The 17,966-nt window shown below is 38.3% G+C and overlaps 1 protein-coding gene across 8 annotated transcripts in view; it reads left to right on the forward strand.

The window, feature by feature from the left end:
• Positions 1 to 17,966, forward strand: part of ACACA (acetyl-CoA carboxylase alpha) — a 253,317-nt gene that overhangs the window by 189,918 nt on the left and 45,433 nt on the right. For all 8 annotated transcript variants that reach the window (XM_036223376.1, XM_036223375.1, XM_036223382.1 and 5 more), the window contains 2 exons: positions 16,267 to 16,410; positions 16,990 to 17,110. In XM_036223376.1, coding sequence (XP_036079269.1) covers positions 16,267 to 16,410; positions 16,990 to 17,110 — 265 coding nt within the window. The remainder of the gene's footprint in view (positions 1 to 16,266; positions 16,411 to 16,989; positions 17,111 to 17,966) is intronic.

Genomic DNA, 17,966 nt, shown 5'->3' on the forward strand with positions numbered 1-17,966 from the left:
ATTTTGCTACATATTAGTGTCTTATATATTAGTGAGGTTACATATTAGTGATATGTTAGACAAGTGAAATTAAGAATAGGAGTTGTAAAGCATAATGATTTAAAATTCATTTCTTATCTGTATTATAGAGAAGTGAATGCCATATGGTAGTGGTGGTGGGTGGTATTCACGGGAGTGGAAGGACCCTCTAAAAGTCCAGCTCCCCAGTCATTGAATTTCCTCTGTGACACCACTGCCAAACATTAATTCAGTTTGCTTGAAAAACTCAACTGAATGGGAGCTCAGTACTTTTTGAACCAATCCCTTTCATCTATGTAAAGTTCTTTATATTTGGCTAAAGTCTGTTTCTCTCGACAGACAAATTCCTCTTAAAAAGTAGTATTCAAAATTAACAAAGCAACTTGCAGTTTGATGGTCTAACCTATGTAAAATTGAATGGAACCAAAATCTTTCTCATGCCCTTTTACTTTCAGAGCCTGGCCTTGTCTCAAGAACAAATGTAGTGAAGATGACAATGCTATTCAAAGATAGAAAAGAAACTGGATTCATAAATAACATTCTTGCCAGCTAAAAATATGAAATAAGTGTAATTACAAGAGAAACAGCTAAAACTTAACACCACTTTGAAGTACTCTCGGGTCTGCTGCATGGTGTCATGCGAGGCTTTTAGAGCCTGATTATTTCCTGCTTTCTCTTCGACTGCCTAGTTGAAAGTCAGGATCCTGACATAGTTGGAGTTTTGGTCTTCTGGGTGCTGTATATTTAGATACTAGTTAAAACTTATTGGGTCCAAGGTTTTGTGATACTTATTTCATGAATCAGTAAAAGTGATGTAGACTGAGGTATGCTGAAGCTCTAAGGGCTCACACACCAAATCTAAAATGCTAGAATTTATTACTCTCTCCCCTCAGTGAGCAGTCCCTGGCTCACTTCATACATGTGGACCTCCGTATATCTCTGCCCTATCTCTAGAGTGTCCATTTCAACTTGCAGGATTATGTTCCTTTCTGAGTGTTGGAATGAAGAAATGCCTCTACTTCATAGGTTCTGTGGCAGGTAGGGTCTCTGTACTTTCTCCCTCTAATAAAACATTGTCTCTGAACTCAAGTTAAGTGCCCTCTTAGGACTGTGAGCATGGTCCCTTAGGCAGAATGGTTCAGCTTCTTCATTTTCCAGTTAGTCATATGTTACACTTTCTTATGCTGGATTTTCTTCACGTTTCTCTCTTTCTACAAATGTTCATAGCTCTGTCTTTGCAAATTAGTGTTCACTTGAAGCTTTACTATTTCATTTACCCCACTCTTCTCCTCTTAACCTTTCTTTCCCCCCAACCCCACCCTGAAACCCAAGTAAATTAGCTTCTCACCCCTGCCTCCAGTTAAAAAAAAAAACTCATACTCCTCCAACAGTGTCTGTTCTTGGATTTGCAGTCAGCAGCCATCTCCAATAACCATCAGGCTGTCAGCTTTGTGGCTCCCCACTACCTCCCACCTCCCCCATCACTCACCAGAGGAAAAAGAGAGCCAGAGCAAGAGCTTGAAATATATCATGCAATAGTGTATCATGAATTTGTTGTGAATCACAGCAGTGAAGCAGGTTTATTTATTTCTGAGACCTTAAATCAATACAAAGTAGGTCTCTTAGTTCTGAAGCTGGGATGGAGTGTGAAAAAATGAGCCCATTGTACTCTTAAAACTTTGGGGAAAGGAGATGACAGCTATATAATTCCATTTACCAGGCACTAGGGGCTTTAATGTGAAGGTGACAGGGAGCTCTTTGTGCATTTAGAGCACCATATCTTCTAAATAAAAGATCTGTAGACTTGATAGTGGAGCATAGCTCCGAGTTTAATAATCTCCAAGCATTAGACCGAGCCAATATGTTCCCAAGTCAGAGAGGTCCCCCCAAAACACTCATAAATTAAAAGTGCAAGAACTGCACACGTCGGTAGATTAGAAATGCAAGGACTCTAGTCTTTTCTAGGAGGAAGACAGACCTAGGCCCTGGCTGTGCACAGACTGCTTTGTGAATATGATAAAGACTCCAGAAACGAGACTGTTTAGAAACCTGCCTCCTGGCTGTTCATCATTCTAGGGAATGTCCCCTGTGCATGGATTCAAATTTAGCTATGTTCCCTTTCATTCAGAGTAGTTGTCTTCACACAGTCTAATCAGCTAAGGTACACAGTCAGGAGTGTCGAATTATGAAAGGAGAAGCTTTGAGAACTATTTAAAATGAGCTACAGATTCCCATGTCCAGGCTTCAAGTTTTTCTGGTTGATTGTTAACCGGTACCTAATTTTAATACTGCTTTAGTGTCTGGAATTTAAGCCCTTTAAAATAGTATGCATATAAGAGAAATTGAAAAATCAGTGTTATTAAGGAAAATAACTCGCCCAGGTTTAACCAACAGCATAAGATGCAAATATGAGAACCGAAGCTCATTGGAACATATAATCAAGTTTTGAGTGCCTTTGTTTTTTCTCTGACCCATTGATAAAATATGCCTTTTCTCAATAAATAAGTCAGGTCCGTGCAGCTCAATAGAACAACCCTAATACAGTTGACCCTTGAATAGTATGGGGGTTAAGGATACCTCCCCCTGCAGAGTCAAAAATCTACTTATAATTTTTGCCTCCCCAAAAACTTTGGTTGTCTCTCACTATCCATGCGGGATTGGTTCCAGAACTCCCTGTAGATTCCAAAATCCACAGATACCTAAGTCCCTATCATAAAATGCGGTAGAACAATGCATATAGTTGGCCCTATGCATCCAGAGATTCTCAACTGCAGATCAAAAATACTGGGTTCATTCCACACTTAATTGAATCTGTAGATACAAAACCAGGGGATATGGAAGGCCAACTGTACATTTATTGAAAAAATATCTGCGTATAGGGGAATCTATGCTGTTTAAACCCATGTTGTTCAAGGGTCAACTGTATGACTTTATATTATATAGAGTTACTAGATTAGTTCTAGTCTAGATAAGGAATTTTGAAAGAAAATCTGGTTCAAGATAGCAGCATAAGAAGGTTCTGAACTCATCTTTTCTCATGGACACCACACCAGAGCACCATCTAATTAGCACCACAAATGACACACCCAAAGGATAGACTTGGCAGCCACCAGAGCCCCACTAAAGCAGATCCCACTTTGTTGGGTCAGCTTCTCCACTATAGTCATGGCCAGTCTTTGCAGCCAGTCAGCCTGAAAGTCGGTCCCACCCACTGACATGCCAACAGCAACCAAGGCTCAACTACAACAGGAAAGCATACGCAATCCACACAAGGAATACCACTGGAACATCTGGCTCAGATGACCAGAGTGTGCTACTAGGCCCCCACAGGACCTACTACATAAGGCCACTCTGCCAAGACTAGGGGACATAGTAGATCTACTCCGGACTTCTAGGACAATATCAAGCATGCCATCATTTGTGTCATAGGGATACCAGAAGTTGGAGAGAGAGCAAGGGATTGAATACCTATTTGAAGAAATAATGACTGAAAGCCTCCCTAACCTGGTGAAAAAAAAAGACATACAAGTCAAGGAAGTGTAGAGAATCCCAAACAAGATGAACTCAAAGAGGCCCACACCAAGACACACTATAATTAAAATTCCAAAGGTTAAAGACAGAGAATCTTAAAAGCAGCAAGAGAAAAGCAGTTAACTACAAGGGAGCTCTCATAAGTCTGTCAACTGATTTTTTCAACAAAAACTTTGTAAGCGAGAAGGGATTGGTACAAAATATTCAAAGTGATGAAAACTAACCAGCAAGGTTGTCATTTAGAATCGAAAGAGAAATAAAGAGCCCCCTAGACAAAGAGAAGCTGAAGGAGTTCATCACCAAACTAGTACTACAAGAAATATAAAAGGGAATTCTTTAAGAAAAAGAAAAAAAATGAACAATATGAATATGAAAATATCACGAAGAAAAAAGTTCTCACTGACAAAGGCAAACACATAATAAAAGCAGTGGATCAACTAACACTAAAGCTAGTACAAAGGTTAAAAGGCAAAATAGGAAGATCATGTGTAATTGCAACAGTAAATTAAGGGATACATGCAAACACACACATGCAAAAAAAATAAATGGGACAAAAGCATGAATGTGGAGGGGGGTGAGTAAAAATGGTAGTGATTTTAGAATGTGTTTGGATGTAAGCAGCCATTAACCTAGAATAGCTTGGTATGTGTGAAGCACATGGTAACAACCACAAACCAAAAATCTACAAGAGACATATAAGAAATAAAGAAAAGGAAATCCAAACAACACTGCAGAACGTCATCAACATAGACGAGAACAAGATAATAAGGAACAGAGATGAACTACAGACACAATCAGAAAACAAAATAACAATCACTACAAACCTATCAATAATTGCTTTAAATTTAAGTGGATTAAATGCTCTAATCAAAAGGTGAATAAAGGTGTGGTACATATATTCAATGGAATGTTGCTAGCCATAAAAAGAATGAAATCTTATCATTTGTGACAACATGGATGAACCTAGAGAGTATTATGCTAAGTGAAATAAGTCAGAGAAAGACAAATGCCATATGATGTCACTTATGTGTGGAATCTAAAAAAAATAGAAACTAACTCGTAGATAAAGAGAACAAATGTGATTGCCAGATGGGAGTGGGATTGGGAGACTGGTTGAAAAAGTGAAGGGATTAATACGTACAAATTGGTAGTTATAAAATAGCCATGGGATGTAAAGTACAATAAGAAATATAATCAGTAATATTATAATAACTAAATATGGTGTCAGGTGGGTACAAAACATATTGGGGGATCACTTTTTTGTAAATGTCTAACCACTGTGCTGTACCCCTTAAACTGATATAAAATTGAATGTCAACTACAATTGAAAAGGTTTTTTTTTTTTTTTTTAATTTTTAAAGATAAAGCCAATGGTTCTTATGTCCAGGAAAAACATAGGTCTGTAGGGAATGATGATCCTACTCATAAGGGGCTTGCGCACAGACTTTTGCTTTGGGACCCAGCACCAAAAGCAGCAGTTTGAGAAGAGCACAGGTAAAGGAGATTCACTTGCTAATTTTAAAGCATCTGCCAGAGGAACAGAAATTGTTGACACCCTTCCCTGGGGACAGAAGCACTAGTGGATGCCATTGTTACGGACTCTCTTTACCTTGCTAGCACACACACTAACAGGCACGATTTTTGCATTGTCACTCTAACCCATGCCTTTATGCCGCACTCACAGCACCACCAGATGTGGTGGCCGAGCAGCCCCCATCCCCACCACATCGTTTGTGTTCGAATTTCAGTGACTATCAGCTTAAAATAGACCGCTATTTATATATGTTTTATATATGAACTCAGAACTCAAAAACCTACGTCAAAAACCTACGAGAGATACCAAAAAAAAGAGAAAGTAATCTAAAGAAAACACTACAGAAAGTCATCACATCACAAGGGAAGAGAGCAAGAGAAGAAAGGAACGGAAAAGAACTACGAAAACGATTAACAAAAAGGCAGTATGTGCACAGCTCTCAATGATTACTTTAAATGTAAATGGACTACATTCTCCAATCAAAAGATACAGGGTGATTGAAGAGATAGAAAAAAAAAAAAACAAGACTCATCTACATGTTGCCTACAAGAGGCTCACTTCAAATATAGGGACACACACAAACTGAATGTGAAGGGATGGAAAAAGATATTCCATGGAAATGAAAAAGAAGCTGGGGTAGTAATACTTAGACAAAATAGACTTTAAAACAAAGACTAACGAAAGACTAACGAAAGATAAGGGCATTGCATAATAATAAAAGGGTCAATGTACCAAGAAGATATAATATTTGTAAATATTTATACACCCAACATAGGAGCATGTATAAAGCAAATATTAACAGACATAAAGGGAAAAATAACAGCAATACAATAATAATAGGGAATTTTCGTATCCCATTTATATCAATTGATAGATCATCTAGACAGAAAATAAGGAATCATTGGCTTTAAAACATTAGACCAGGTGAACTTAATAGATACATAGAACATTTTTCCCCAAAAATAACAGGGTATGTATACCTTTTTACCAAGTGCACATGGAACACTGTCCAGGATAGATCACATGTTAGACCACAAAACAAGACTCAATAAATTTAAGAAGATCGAAATCATATTAAGCACCTTTTCTGACCACAAGGGTATAAAACTAGATATCAGTTATAAGGAAAAAACTGGAAAAATCACAAACATATGGAGAGTAAACAATATGCCACTAAATAACCAATGAATCAACAAAGAAGTAAAAGTAAATAAATGAAAAAAAAAAAAACTCGAGACATGAAAATGGAAGCATCACATTCAAAATCTATGGGATGAAGCAAAAGAGGGAAGTTCATGGGAAAACAGGCCCTATATCAAGAAACAAGAAAATCTAAATCTAATTTTATACTTAAAGGAACTAGAAAAAGAAGAACAAATGAACCCCAAAATTAGTAGAAGGAAGGAAATAATAAAGATCAGAGTGGAAATAAGTGAAATAGAGACTAAAAAAATTGGGAAAAATCGATAAAACTAAGAGCTAGTTCTTTGAAAAGATAAGAAAATAATTGATAAGCCTTTAGCCAAACTCATCAAGAAGAAAAGAGGGACCAAATAAAATCAGAAAAATAAAGAGAAGTTACAACTGATACCTACAGAAATACAAAGAATCATAAGAGACTATTATAAACAATTATATACCAAGAAATTGGACAGCCTAGGAGAAATGGATAAATTCCTAGAAACATATAATCTTCCAAAACTGAATCATGAAGAAATAGAAAATCTGAATAGACCAATTACTAGGAAGGAGGTGGACTCAGCAGTCCAGAAACTCCCAACAAACAAAAGTCCAGGACCAGGGAGCTTCACCAATGAATTTCACCATACATTCAAAGATTTAATATGTTCCAAAAAAAAGAAGAGAATGCTTCCAAACTCATATTACAAAGCAAGCATTATTCTGATAGAAAACCAAAGAAGGACAGCACAAAGAAAGGAAATTACAGACCAATTCCCAAATGAAGATAGATGCAGAAATCCTAAACAAAATATTAGCAACCGAAATAAATTCAGTAAAGGATTATACACCACAATCAGTGGGATTTATTCTACAGATGCAAGGATGGTTCAGCATTCACAAACCAATCAACCTGATGCACTACATTAACAAAATGAAAAGTAAAAATCATATGATCATTTCAATAGGTCCAGAAAAGGCATTCGACAAAATTCAGCATCTATTTATGATAAAACTCTTTTAACAAAATGGATATAGAGGGAATGTACCTCAATATAAGAAAGGCCATAAATGACAAACCCACAAGCTAACATACTCAACAGTGAAAAGCTGAAAAGATCAGTAACAGGACAAGGATGCCCACTCTTGCCACTTTTATCCAACATAGTGTTGGGAGTTCTAGCCATAGTAATTAGGCAAGAAAAAGAAACAAAAAGCCTCCAAACTAGAAAGGAAGAAGTATAAAACTCACTATTTGCAGATGACATGATACTATATATCAAAAACCCTAAAGACTCTAGCAAAAAACTATTAGAACTAATAAATGAATTCAGTAAAGTTGCAGGATACAAAATTAATATACAGCAATCCATTGTATATTAGGAACTAGCAGGAAGAAAAATTAAGAAAACAATCTCATTTACAATTGTATTCAAACAAATAAAATACTTAGGAATTTAACCAAGGAAGTGAAAGGCCTGTATATCAAAAGATATTAATGAAAGAAATTGAAAAAGACACAAATAAGTAGATATTCTGTGCTCATGGCTTGGAAGAATCGTATTGTTAAAATGTCCATACTACCTACAGCAATCTACAAATTCAGTGCAATTCCTATCAGAATTCCAATGGCATTTTTATAGAACTGGAAGAAGTAATCCTAAAATTTGTATGGAACCACAAAAGGCTCCAAATAGTAAAAGCTATCTTGAAAAAAAGAATAAAGCTGGAGGTATTACATTCTGATTTCGAACTATACTACAAAGCTATAGTAATCAAAACAGTGTGGTACTGCCTGCATAGACTGGTGGAACAGAATAGACAGCCCAGAAATAAACCCACGCATACATATTCAATTAATCTATGACAAAGGAGGCAAGAATACACAATGAGGTATTCTTCAATTAATGGTTTTGGGAAAACTGGGCAGATACATGCACAAAAATGAAACTAGACTACTTTCTTATACCATATACAAGAATAAACTCAGGTGGATTAAAGACTTAAATATAAGACCCGAAATTATAAAACTTACAAGAAAACATAGGCATTAAGCTCATTGGCATTGGTCTTAGTGATATTATTTTAGATCTGACTCCACAGGCAAGGGCAACAAAAGCAAAAATAAGTGGGACTACATTAAACTCAAAAGCTTTTGCACAGCAAAGGAAACCATCAACAAAATGAAAAGGCAACGTATTAAATGGGAAAAGATATTTGCAAATCATATCTAATGAGAGATTAATATCAAAAATATATAAAGAACTCATACAACTCAATGACAGAAAAAATTCAATTAAAAGATGGACAGAGAACCTGAACAGACGTTTTCCAAAGACATACAGATGGCCAACAGTCGCATGAAAAGTTATGCAACATCACTAATTATCAGGAAAATGCAAATAAAAACTACCATGAGATATCACTTCATATCTGTCAGAATAGCTGTAACCAAAAAGACAAGAGAAGGGCTATTATCAAGAAGACAAAAATAACAAATGATGGCAAGGATGTAGAGAAAAGGGTATCCTTGTGCACTGTTGATAGAAACATAAATTGGTGCAGCCACTATGGAAAACAGTATGGAGGTTCCTCAAAAACTTAGAACTACCATATGATCCAGCAAACCCATTTCTGAGTATTTATGTAAAGAAAATGAAAACATTAATTTGAAAAGATATATTCTCCCCCCCCCCCGCCATATTCATTGCAGCATTATTTACTATAGCCAGGATATGGAAACAGCCTACATGTCTGTTGATGGATGAATAAACAACCTGTGGTACATATATACAATGGAATAGTACTCAGCCATAAAAAAGAATGAGATCTTGCCATTTGCAACAAGGTTGGACCGTGAGGGTATTATGCTAAGTGAAATGCTTGAGACAAATACTATATGATTTCACTTTTATGTGGAATCTAAACAACAAAACAAAACTAGACTCATAGATACAGAAAACGCTGCAGACTGCCTATTGCCAGAGTGAAGGGGTTCAAGATGTATAAACTGTCAGTTATAAAATAAGTATTGGGGATAGAGTGTAAAGCATGGGGAATATAGTCAATAATATTATATTAACTTAGTATGGTGACAGAGGGAAACTAGACTCATTGTGGTGGTCATTTTGTAGTGTATATAAATGTCGAACCACTATGTACACCTAAAACTAACAGGTTATATGTCAGTTATACTTCATACAACAAAACCCAGTGTCTTTACTGAGGAAAGCAAAAAAGGGAGGAAAATCAAACCACTCGTTTTACTTAAGAAAGCTTCTTCACATTATACCACTAATAGGAAAAATTTCTTTTGCTTATAGTAGTTTAACTTGCTGAAAATGTAAATTACAAGTAAATTATAGAGCACTAAGAGTTGTGGCTGTTCTGTCTAAAGTTTTTATGCCATGGGTATACAAAGAAGATTCTTTTTTTTTTTTCATAGTACTTAAAATTTAGGCTAAAAGACAATAATGGGCTTTGCATATGTTCTAAGAGAAAAAAAAATCGCTGCTCACCAGATGTAAGTGGAAAACACAAACAAAAAGGCTGCAGAGATGAACAGTCAGTGCTACTCCCCCGGAAGCCAGGCCCAGCAAGCCTGGAACTCTGTGCCTAACCATCGGCGGGCACCTGCAGTCAGTCACACACAGCCTTTCAGTATCAACCTCACGTCTCGTTTCCTGTTCAGAAAAACCACTAGGAGGTGACCGAAAAAAAGGAACTTTTTAAATATTTCCATCTGTAGGAAACATTTGATAAAAAAACTGGCATTCAGAATATATAAAGAATTCTCACAACTCAAATATAAGAAAGCAACCCAGTAATTTTTTAAATCAGTAAGAAAATTGAATATACATTTCACCAAAGTAGATATAAAGATGGCAACTAAGGACACAGAAAGATGCTTATCATTAATCACTAGAGAAATGCAAATTAAAATCACAATAAAGTAAAAGTTTTTAACTGACAATACCAAGTATTGCTGAGGATGCAGAATCGCTGGAACATACATATTGGTGGGAATGCAAAATGGTACCGCCACTTTGAAAAAGTTTGGATTTTTAAAATAAAGTTACACACTTAGCACACCGCCTAGCAAATCCTACTCCTAAGTGTTTTACTAAAGAGAAATTAAAATATATCCACACAAAAACCTGTACATGAATGTCTGTAGCAGCTTTATTCATCATTGCCAAAAGAAAAAAGAAAAAAAACTGGAAACCACCCAAATGCCCACCAGCAGGGAAATAGATGAACAAGTTGTGGTATTTCTATAAAATGGATTACTACTGCAATAAAAAGGAACTACTCATATCTGTGTCAGCATGAATGAATCTCAGATGCATTATGCTAACTGAAAAGCTAGACTTAGGAGGCTACATACTATATGACTCCATTTATATAACATTCTAGAAAAGGCAAAACTGTTAGAAAGTAGATTAGTAGTTGTTATGTGCGGGAGAAGGAAATCGATTACAAAGGTGAAAGAACTTTGGGGGATGAAAACTTCTGAGGTGATTGTGGTGGTGGTTATGTGTGTTTGTCAAAATTCATAGAATTGTGCACCTAAAAATGGATGATTTTACTGTATGTAAATTATAGTTCAATAAACCAGACTCTTAAAAAGTTTCCAGATTTGGAAGTAATTTATTATCAGTACACTCAAGTCTGTAGCTAAATGAGCAGTTGATGGATCCCTGAGATTAGTGATTTCTTTTGGCAGTCAGATTTTGCTCCGGAAGCCTATCCCTTTTCTCATGTATTTGACAAACTGTCATGTGGCTCTTCTCTCTCCCCACCCCCCATTACATTAAAAACGAGGCTCTCTTCCTCACCCAGCCCACCTTCAAATCCTTATCACCCTTCTTCCATCTAACTCATTCCTCTGTTCTCCCTATCCTTCAGTAAACAGAGGTCTTTTGGTGTTATTTCTCACCTGTATCTCAGTCTCTTTTTGGCTAAATATATTTTTTTTTGCCACCGGTAACACAGTCCCTTTACCTCACTTTAGCTGTCAGCAAACCCAATCACGTCCTAACGTTCCTGTTTATAGAGAGACTTTTGGTCTTACAGTGGATGGTCTTGAATCACTGTGGCTCAAGTCAGAGGCTTTCCCATCCTGTGCCCGCAGTATGTCACTGTGCTCTTTTTCTTCCCCCAGTCCTAGCCCACCAGCTGCCAACCAGCAAGCACTTCAGTTTGCCAGTGACAAAAGGGGGAAAGTTGTAGCTCTGAGTCTGTGTATTAGGGACCCCCAAATATTCTTGGTCACATGGACACTGGGCCTGTCTCCCTTGAGATTTAATTCCATTCACCCTTGGATATATTCCTGGAGAAACATTTGCACAGTAATATGGGCTGCACCACTTAAAATTGTTAATTGGAGATTGAATTACTTGTCAGCTTTTAAAAATGTAGCCCTCTAAAATCAGGGAGGAGGGTGTTAGCAGCATGAGTAGATGAGCTATTGCATTTTTTTCTTCCTTGGTCTCTTTTCCCCCCCTCCCTCTTCCTCTTGCTCATTCTTCCTCCTTTCTTTTGTTTCCATTTTACCAGTTTTTCCCTGTTCTCACTTATTTTCTCATATCTCTCTCTTTCCGCATTAGCCAAACCTTTATCAATAACCTGATAGATCTCAGAGTGACTTTAATATCTAGAATCATGGATGCAGTCCAGTGGTGACAGTTGCTTGGGAAATTTACAAAACCTCTCCTCAAACCTCTTGTGAATCAAAATGTCCTAATGAGAAGGAGAATTGCAGGAAGGACCCGGCGTGTGTGGCTTAATTCTTAGGTGCAGGAGGAATTTTGTACTTACTGCTTCTTTAAATAGACAATTGCCCTGACCTACCAAGGATTGTTTAACGGGAGAAAGATTGAATAAAGTGGGGAAAGCAGTGGTAGATTTCATTTTTTATTCCATTGATATGCATCATTATTTTTCACATCTTCTGCACACGATTGCAAATATTTGCCTATAAGTCTGAGGGTTCCCAACATAATGTATATATTAGGACAAAAGCAATTTTTTAAAAATTGAGCTAAGTTGCATCTACGAAACTTGGAAATCTCAATGCCTGTGCTGACAAATATCCTGACAAGTAAATACTATACTCATTCAGTATTACATAGTGATTTCATTTGCACAAAACCTCACAATGCTCTGCCACTTCAGTCAAACGTCGAGAGCACTGGGGAAACGAAGAATGTGTTTATCTTGATCTCCAAAAAGGGATTTAAGGGAGAGAGCAAGAGGTATATTAGGCAGTTTTCATTGCCTGTCAGCTGTGGTAAACCTGAGCTGTCTGCAGTGTCTCTAGATAAGCAGCAAGAGCAGCAGAGGCCTTAGTATGTATGTATGTGTGACTGCATTCGTTTGTACTTATGTACCTCAAAATTTCGAAAGGCTATGTAGCATCTTCAGTGGATCCTTTAACAATTGTAGCTCTGCTAATCACTGGCTTTTATGCAGTGCCCTTAATTCTCGAGTCTGCCAGCCACAGTGAATGAAGCGTTGGATGAGGCTTAAGTTTATATCAAGAGTGCATGAAGATCCTCTTTCCTCTCAGACTCAGCCCTTATTCAATTTCGTTGGCATGGGCACTCTTCATCAGGGGTCTCTGAGATGGTGCCTGTTCCTAATAGTTCATGGTACCGCTCTACTGAGACGCAGGGAGCAGCAAAGTGGGGCCTCATGAGAGTCACCTCTGTTTGAATGGCTCCTGTGTTTAAATGGTTATTGATGCTTTTTGGGCAGGTAAATTAAAAGTTTGTGTCATGCTGTAGAAAATGTGAGAGGAATAATTTGGGAAATGGAATATGGTGAGCAACTTCACTTAATATAGAAATATATGTCAAAGTTGAAAAAAAATGAACGAAGCTCACTTTCTTCATGAAAATTATGGTGATGAGAGTCGTTTACCCTAGATTTTTCTCTAGAAGATCAGTACACATTGAGGAATAAAATAGTGGTTCTACACGGGCTCTTTTCTTTGTCTTCCCAGATGCTGATCAGTGTTTGCGTAACTCTTCCAGCATGATCATTTCAGAGTTAGGCAGAATAGATTTTGTCCTAGCCCAGGTTCTGCTTCTTTGGAGCTTTTGTTGTGAAGTGTTCTAAAATCATTAAAACCGCTTGAGTCAGCAACGACCCCTATAAATCAGGAGCTATTGTGTGCGCCCTCATTCTGCTGGTGCATGCCCCAAACATACAGTCATTGAAGATGAGCTGGAGGGTAGTGCTTTCTCTTCACTGATTGTTAAGTTGCTATGATTGTTAGCATTTGTGGTTAGTGAAGCGCATTTCATTTCTATGTGTCTTTCCCCTCCCAAACCCTCACCTCCAAAGATAAGGCTTGTCAGGGCCATTTGGATGCTCTGTTAGTCTGTCCTATACTTTTTCTCTTTAATTCCCAAATTAAATAAATTTTCTCACTCGACAAACATTCTTTAGCCCAGAAATCGTGTTCTTGGTTGTGGTTAGCCCTGGTTAGATTTCCTTCTGAACCCAGAGGAGAGGAAATATAGAAATATTGCTCCCTTTTCAGAACAACACATCAGAACTTGAGTTTCCACTTGTAAAGCGAAGACAAAACAAGTTATTAAACTCTCGTTCCTTCCAAGTTTGTCTCCCATTAGTTCATAAGAATATGGGGTGGAATGGGCAAGTGGCAGAGCCTCTGAGAATAACCCAGTTCTGGATAGTGTCTTCTTCGAAAGGAGGGGGCAAAGACATCCAAGGAAGGTGTATTTAATCACCAACAGCTCTCTTGGTCTGCTTTGGTTCTTCACCGGTCCATTACTAATTTTGGAGAGGTGTGAGGTTAAGTGGTTGGACATTACCAAGCACTGGAGACAGTGGTTCATAGGACAGAAAATAGTGTTTCTGAGTAGAAAATGGCCCTGGCTCTCTCTTCCAGGCAGCAAGTTATTGGCTCCTGACATAGACTGTGAATATCAGATATTCAGGGTCAGCACAGTGTCTCCTTTTTATTTCCTTTCTCCCTTTCCAATTTTATTTTAATAATTAAAAATACTGCTGATCACACTGAATGACTTCTGGCAGAGAGGCATTCTGTCCCAGAAGGACCAGTTGTGGGCCATCAGGTTTATGACATCCATAAAACCGGAGCCAGATCAGAGCATGGCCTCCCTGAGTGACAGGGGTTTTCAGCCTCCACCAGGGTCCCCCATCGACTGATTGCCTTGGATATTAGTTTTGTTTTTTGTTGTTGTTGTTGTTCTTCTGTTTTGTTTCCTGATACATGTGCAAGTGTGCATGTGTGCACACATTTTAAAATATAAATGAAACAGGTATGTAATGCCCTCTGCCTGTTAGAAAGACTAAAGCCATAAAAATAACAAACGGCGTGTATTTGCTAGAATGTCAAAGTTATGAGTTTATTTTGTAATGATGTGCTCCTGCCTTCATGAGGTAAACTGGCCGTGGCGGAGGTGTTATTAGTAATATGGACTCAGTGGAGCAGAAAGCCGAGTGACCGAGAGATCAGTGTATCAGTCAGAGAGAGGGCAAATAGAAAGAGACAGCAGGAGAATGAGAAAAGAGCCGCAGTGCCTGGGCTGAGATTAAAGACAGACTGAGAGGAGGATGGGAGCCCAGTGGTCAGACATGGTCTCCCCTGTTCTTAGGGCTCCTTCAAAGGAGCTGCCAGCATGTTGCTCAGCTCAAGGCTGCCTGCAAAGGCTTGTTCTCTGCACTTCCTTATCAAGGAAAGCAGCAATGTGAGAGCAATTTTGCTTTTCTTATTCTTCCATCCTTCCTAGCTGAAGTAAAATGGAACCAAGGCCAACTAGGTCACACTGAGGTGATTACTTTGTCACCAACTTCCCCAGCCTTTGGAGGGTCTTGAGGTAGGGGGTGACTGAGGGAACCTCTTAAAGCTTCGAACAAGAAGGGACAAAATGGGAAGATACAGGTGGAATTTGCTGGTCTTTTGTTTATTAGATTTTCCCCAGAAACTGTAAATGAATAAAAGTTAGTAAAGAAGAAATTTTGTGTTGTAGTTATTTTCTGAAGGAGGAAGGCGGAGGGAAAAGGAAAGGTAAAATACAGTAAGTGCTCTACAACAGTTTAGAGCTCTCCAGGGCTACCTGAGATGCCTGGCAATTACCACACACTCAGCAGTTTGCAGGTAGTCAGTGACCAGGCTGCCCGGCTTCCATCTGCTGGGTCAGAAAACCTCCTTCCCTGAAAGAAATTATTAACCAATCTTCAGGAGAAAAAGAAACCCTACAATTTCCAAGTCCACGAATATTTTGTCTTCCTTTTTTCTTCTTTGGAGGAAACTGTGGTTTCCAATTGCAGATGCCCTTCGACCTCACAGGGGTTAAATTCCTCCAGGAATAACCAGGGATTGAGGCCCTGAATTCTCTGGAACCTTCCTGAGAGAGGAGAGACAGGCTTGGGTATAAATCACCGCCCTGCACCCAGCACACAAAGAGGACTTTAAACTCAAGGGTTTCGGGATTTTGCTAGCCTTAGGGCTTATGTGTGGGGACCAGCTTTAAAAATCAAATAAAGGGGGAAAGTAATCTTTAAAAAAAAACACAAAGAACCCAAACCTTAGTGTTTCTTTAACTGAGACTTGTCACTAAAGATTGTCCAAAGACAGGCACATTATCTCTTTTGTGTACATATACAGCAACTCTGCCAGGCCCACAGATGATATGAGGTAGCCAGTTTCTCAGGGTTCCTGCCTCACCCACCATGGTTTCACTCAGTCGAAATATGCTTTGCCTATCGGTGGCAGCTGGGTGGGAGGGGCTTGCTGGTTTTTAAATTGCAACAGCATATGTGATTTTTTAAATGCCTTTTTTGTCTCCTACGTTTTCTTTTTATGACAAAGGTCCAGATCATCCCTCAGAACAACTCACAGAAGCTGGAATCTCTCTTGTGGAGAAAAGAACTCATTTTAGTGAGGATTACAAAATAGACTTTGCCTTGATTTCCATGTAGATAAATGTCTTTTCTCATTTCTCCAGGTCCTTGGGAGGGAAGTGTACACCTCGAACAACCAGCTCGGGGGCATCCAGATCATGCACAACAATGGGGTGACTCACAGCACTGTTTGTGATGACTTTGAAGGGGTTTTCACTATCCTGCACTGGCTGTCTTACATGCCCAAGGTGAGCCCTTCCTTCCCAGCACTAAGTCCACAGGACCCAGCCCCTTTACCACAGCTTACTATCTCTGCGCTTGAGACCATATGGTGTAGGAATTTTTTATGAAATATTTCTCTGAAAGCTATTGGTTTTTTTTTTTTTCCTTAAAGCCATCTTTTGCCTTCTACTTTTAAAATGTCTTTGGATTTCATTGGGTAGGTCCCTTTCTGATATTTTCCAGCCACAGAAGCCTTCATGGTATATCAGGGCTCAGATCCCAGCATATTAAGGCTTTCTCCTCATTGTGAGTTTTCTTTTTAGTAATAGCCTCCCATCCCTCTGGAGAGCTTCCAAGAAGCCTGGGCACACTGAAATCAAGAGTCAGAAGGCTCCACTTCGTGCCAGGTCCTACATGAGACTTGAGACTTGTGCATGTTCTTCAGGGCTCAGCACACAATCGTGATGCTTCTAGCTTACGCTCGGGACTAATGGGTGTAATTCCGTATGTGGGCTCTGCTGTCTTAGTAGTGATTGTTGCACAGTTGGCATATAGGACTTCTGTTTACTGATTATTGTGCTCTTTCCCTCCTAATCTCCTTTCAGAATGTAAACAGTTCAGTTCCTATCCTGAACTCCAAGGATCCTATAGATAGAATCATCGAGTTTGTTCCCACAAAGGCTCCATATGATCCTCGATGGATGCTAGCCGGCCGTCCTCACCCAAGTATGTATATGCTTGATGATCCTCAAGCTTTCAGCCTTTTTTAGTCACTAACCAATTCCTGCACAATAGCATTTGACAAAGAAAACAGCTATTAAAGTACCTGGAAATGAGAAAAATCCTTGAACAACAGATGAAAAATAATGAAATGACATTTACAAATCAGCCATTGAATCATAAGCAGAGCGGTCACTGACACATTTCTTCTGTTTTTTTTTTCTGCTGTTAAAGCACTTATTATTTAATGAGTTCAAAGACTTTAAAATAGTTAAATATAAGTCATAAAGTCATAGAACCATAGAACCAGAATCTTTGACCATCTGGCTTGTATAAATAGAGATTAATCAGATCAGTTTTAGAAAAGGTCTTTGAGACCCCTCAGTGTAGAGTATGACTACACTTTGCTTAGCAAGCTCCTGCTGAGCCCACCCCGCCCTGCAAGTGCCCTTCTTATATTGGTCGCAGTTTTGGGACTTGCTTTAGTTTTTAATGTAAGGTCACTTTGTAAGATCATTTATTCATTAAGAGACTGTCCAGAACTTTTAATTTTATAAATATATAGAGCAAGAACAAGCCCACCTTCCATGTTTATCTAACATATCCCCCTGTCTTGGGGCTGATTTCACCTAACTTTAAAAAAAAAAAAAAAAGTTATTCCATATAAGGCAAATGTGGATTCTCGTTCGCTGGTCCATTGGCTGTTTTCACAAACTTTACTTATTAGGAGGTTCTTTTGTAAAGTTCCAAATCCCCAGCTACATTTTGAACCTATTTTTTAGGGTTTTTTTTTTTTTTTTGAGCAAGTGTTATTTTTGCATGTTTATTGTGACTGTTATGAAGAATGGAATGCAGAAGATAA

This window comes from Rousettus aegyptiacus, unplaced genomic scaffold, assembly GCF_014176215.1.
Source record: "Rousettus aegyptiacus isolate mRouAeg1 unplaced genomic scaffold, mRouAeg1.p scaffold_m13_p_6, whole genome shotgun sequence".
Classification (NCBI taxonomy): Eukaryota; Metazoa; Chordata; class Mammalia; order Chiroptera; family Pteropodidae; genus Rousettus; species Rousettus aegyptiacus.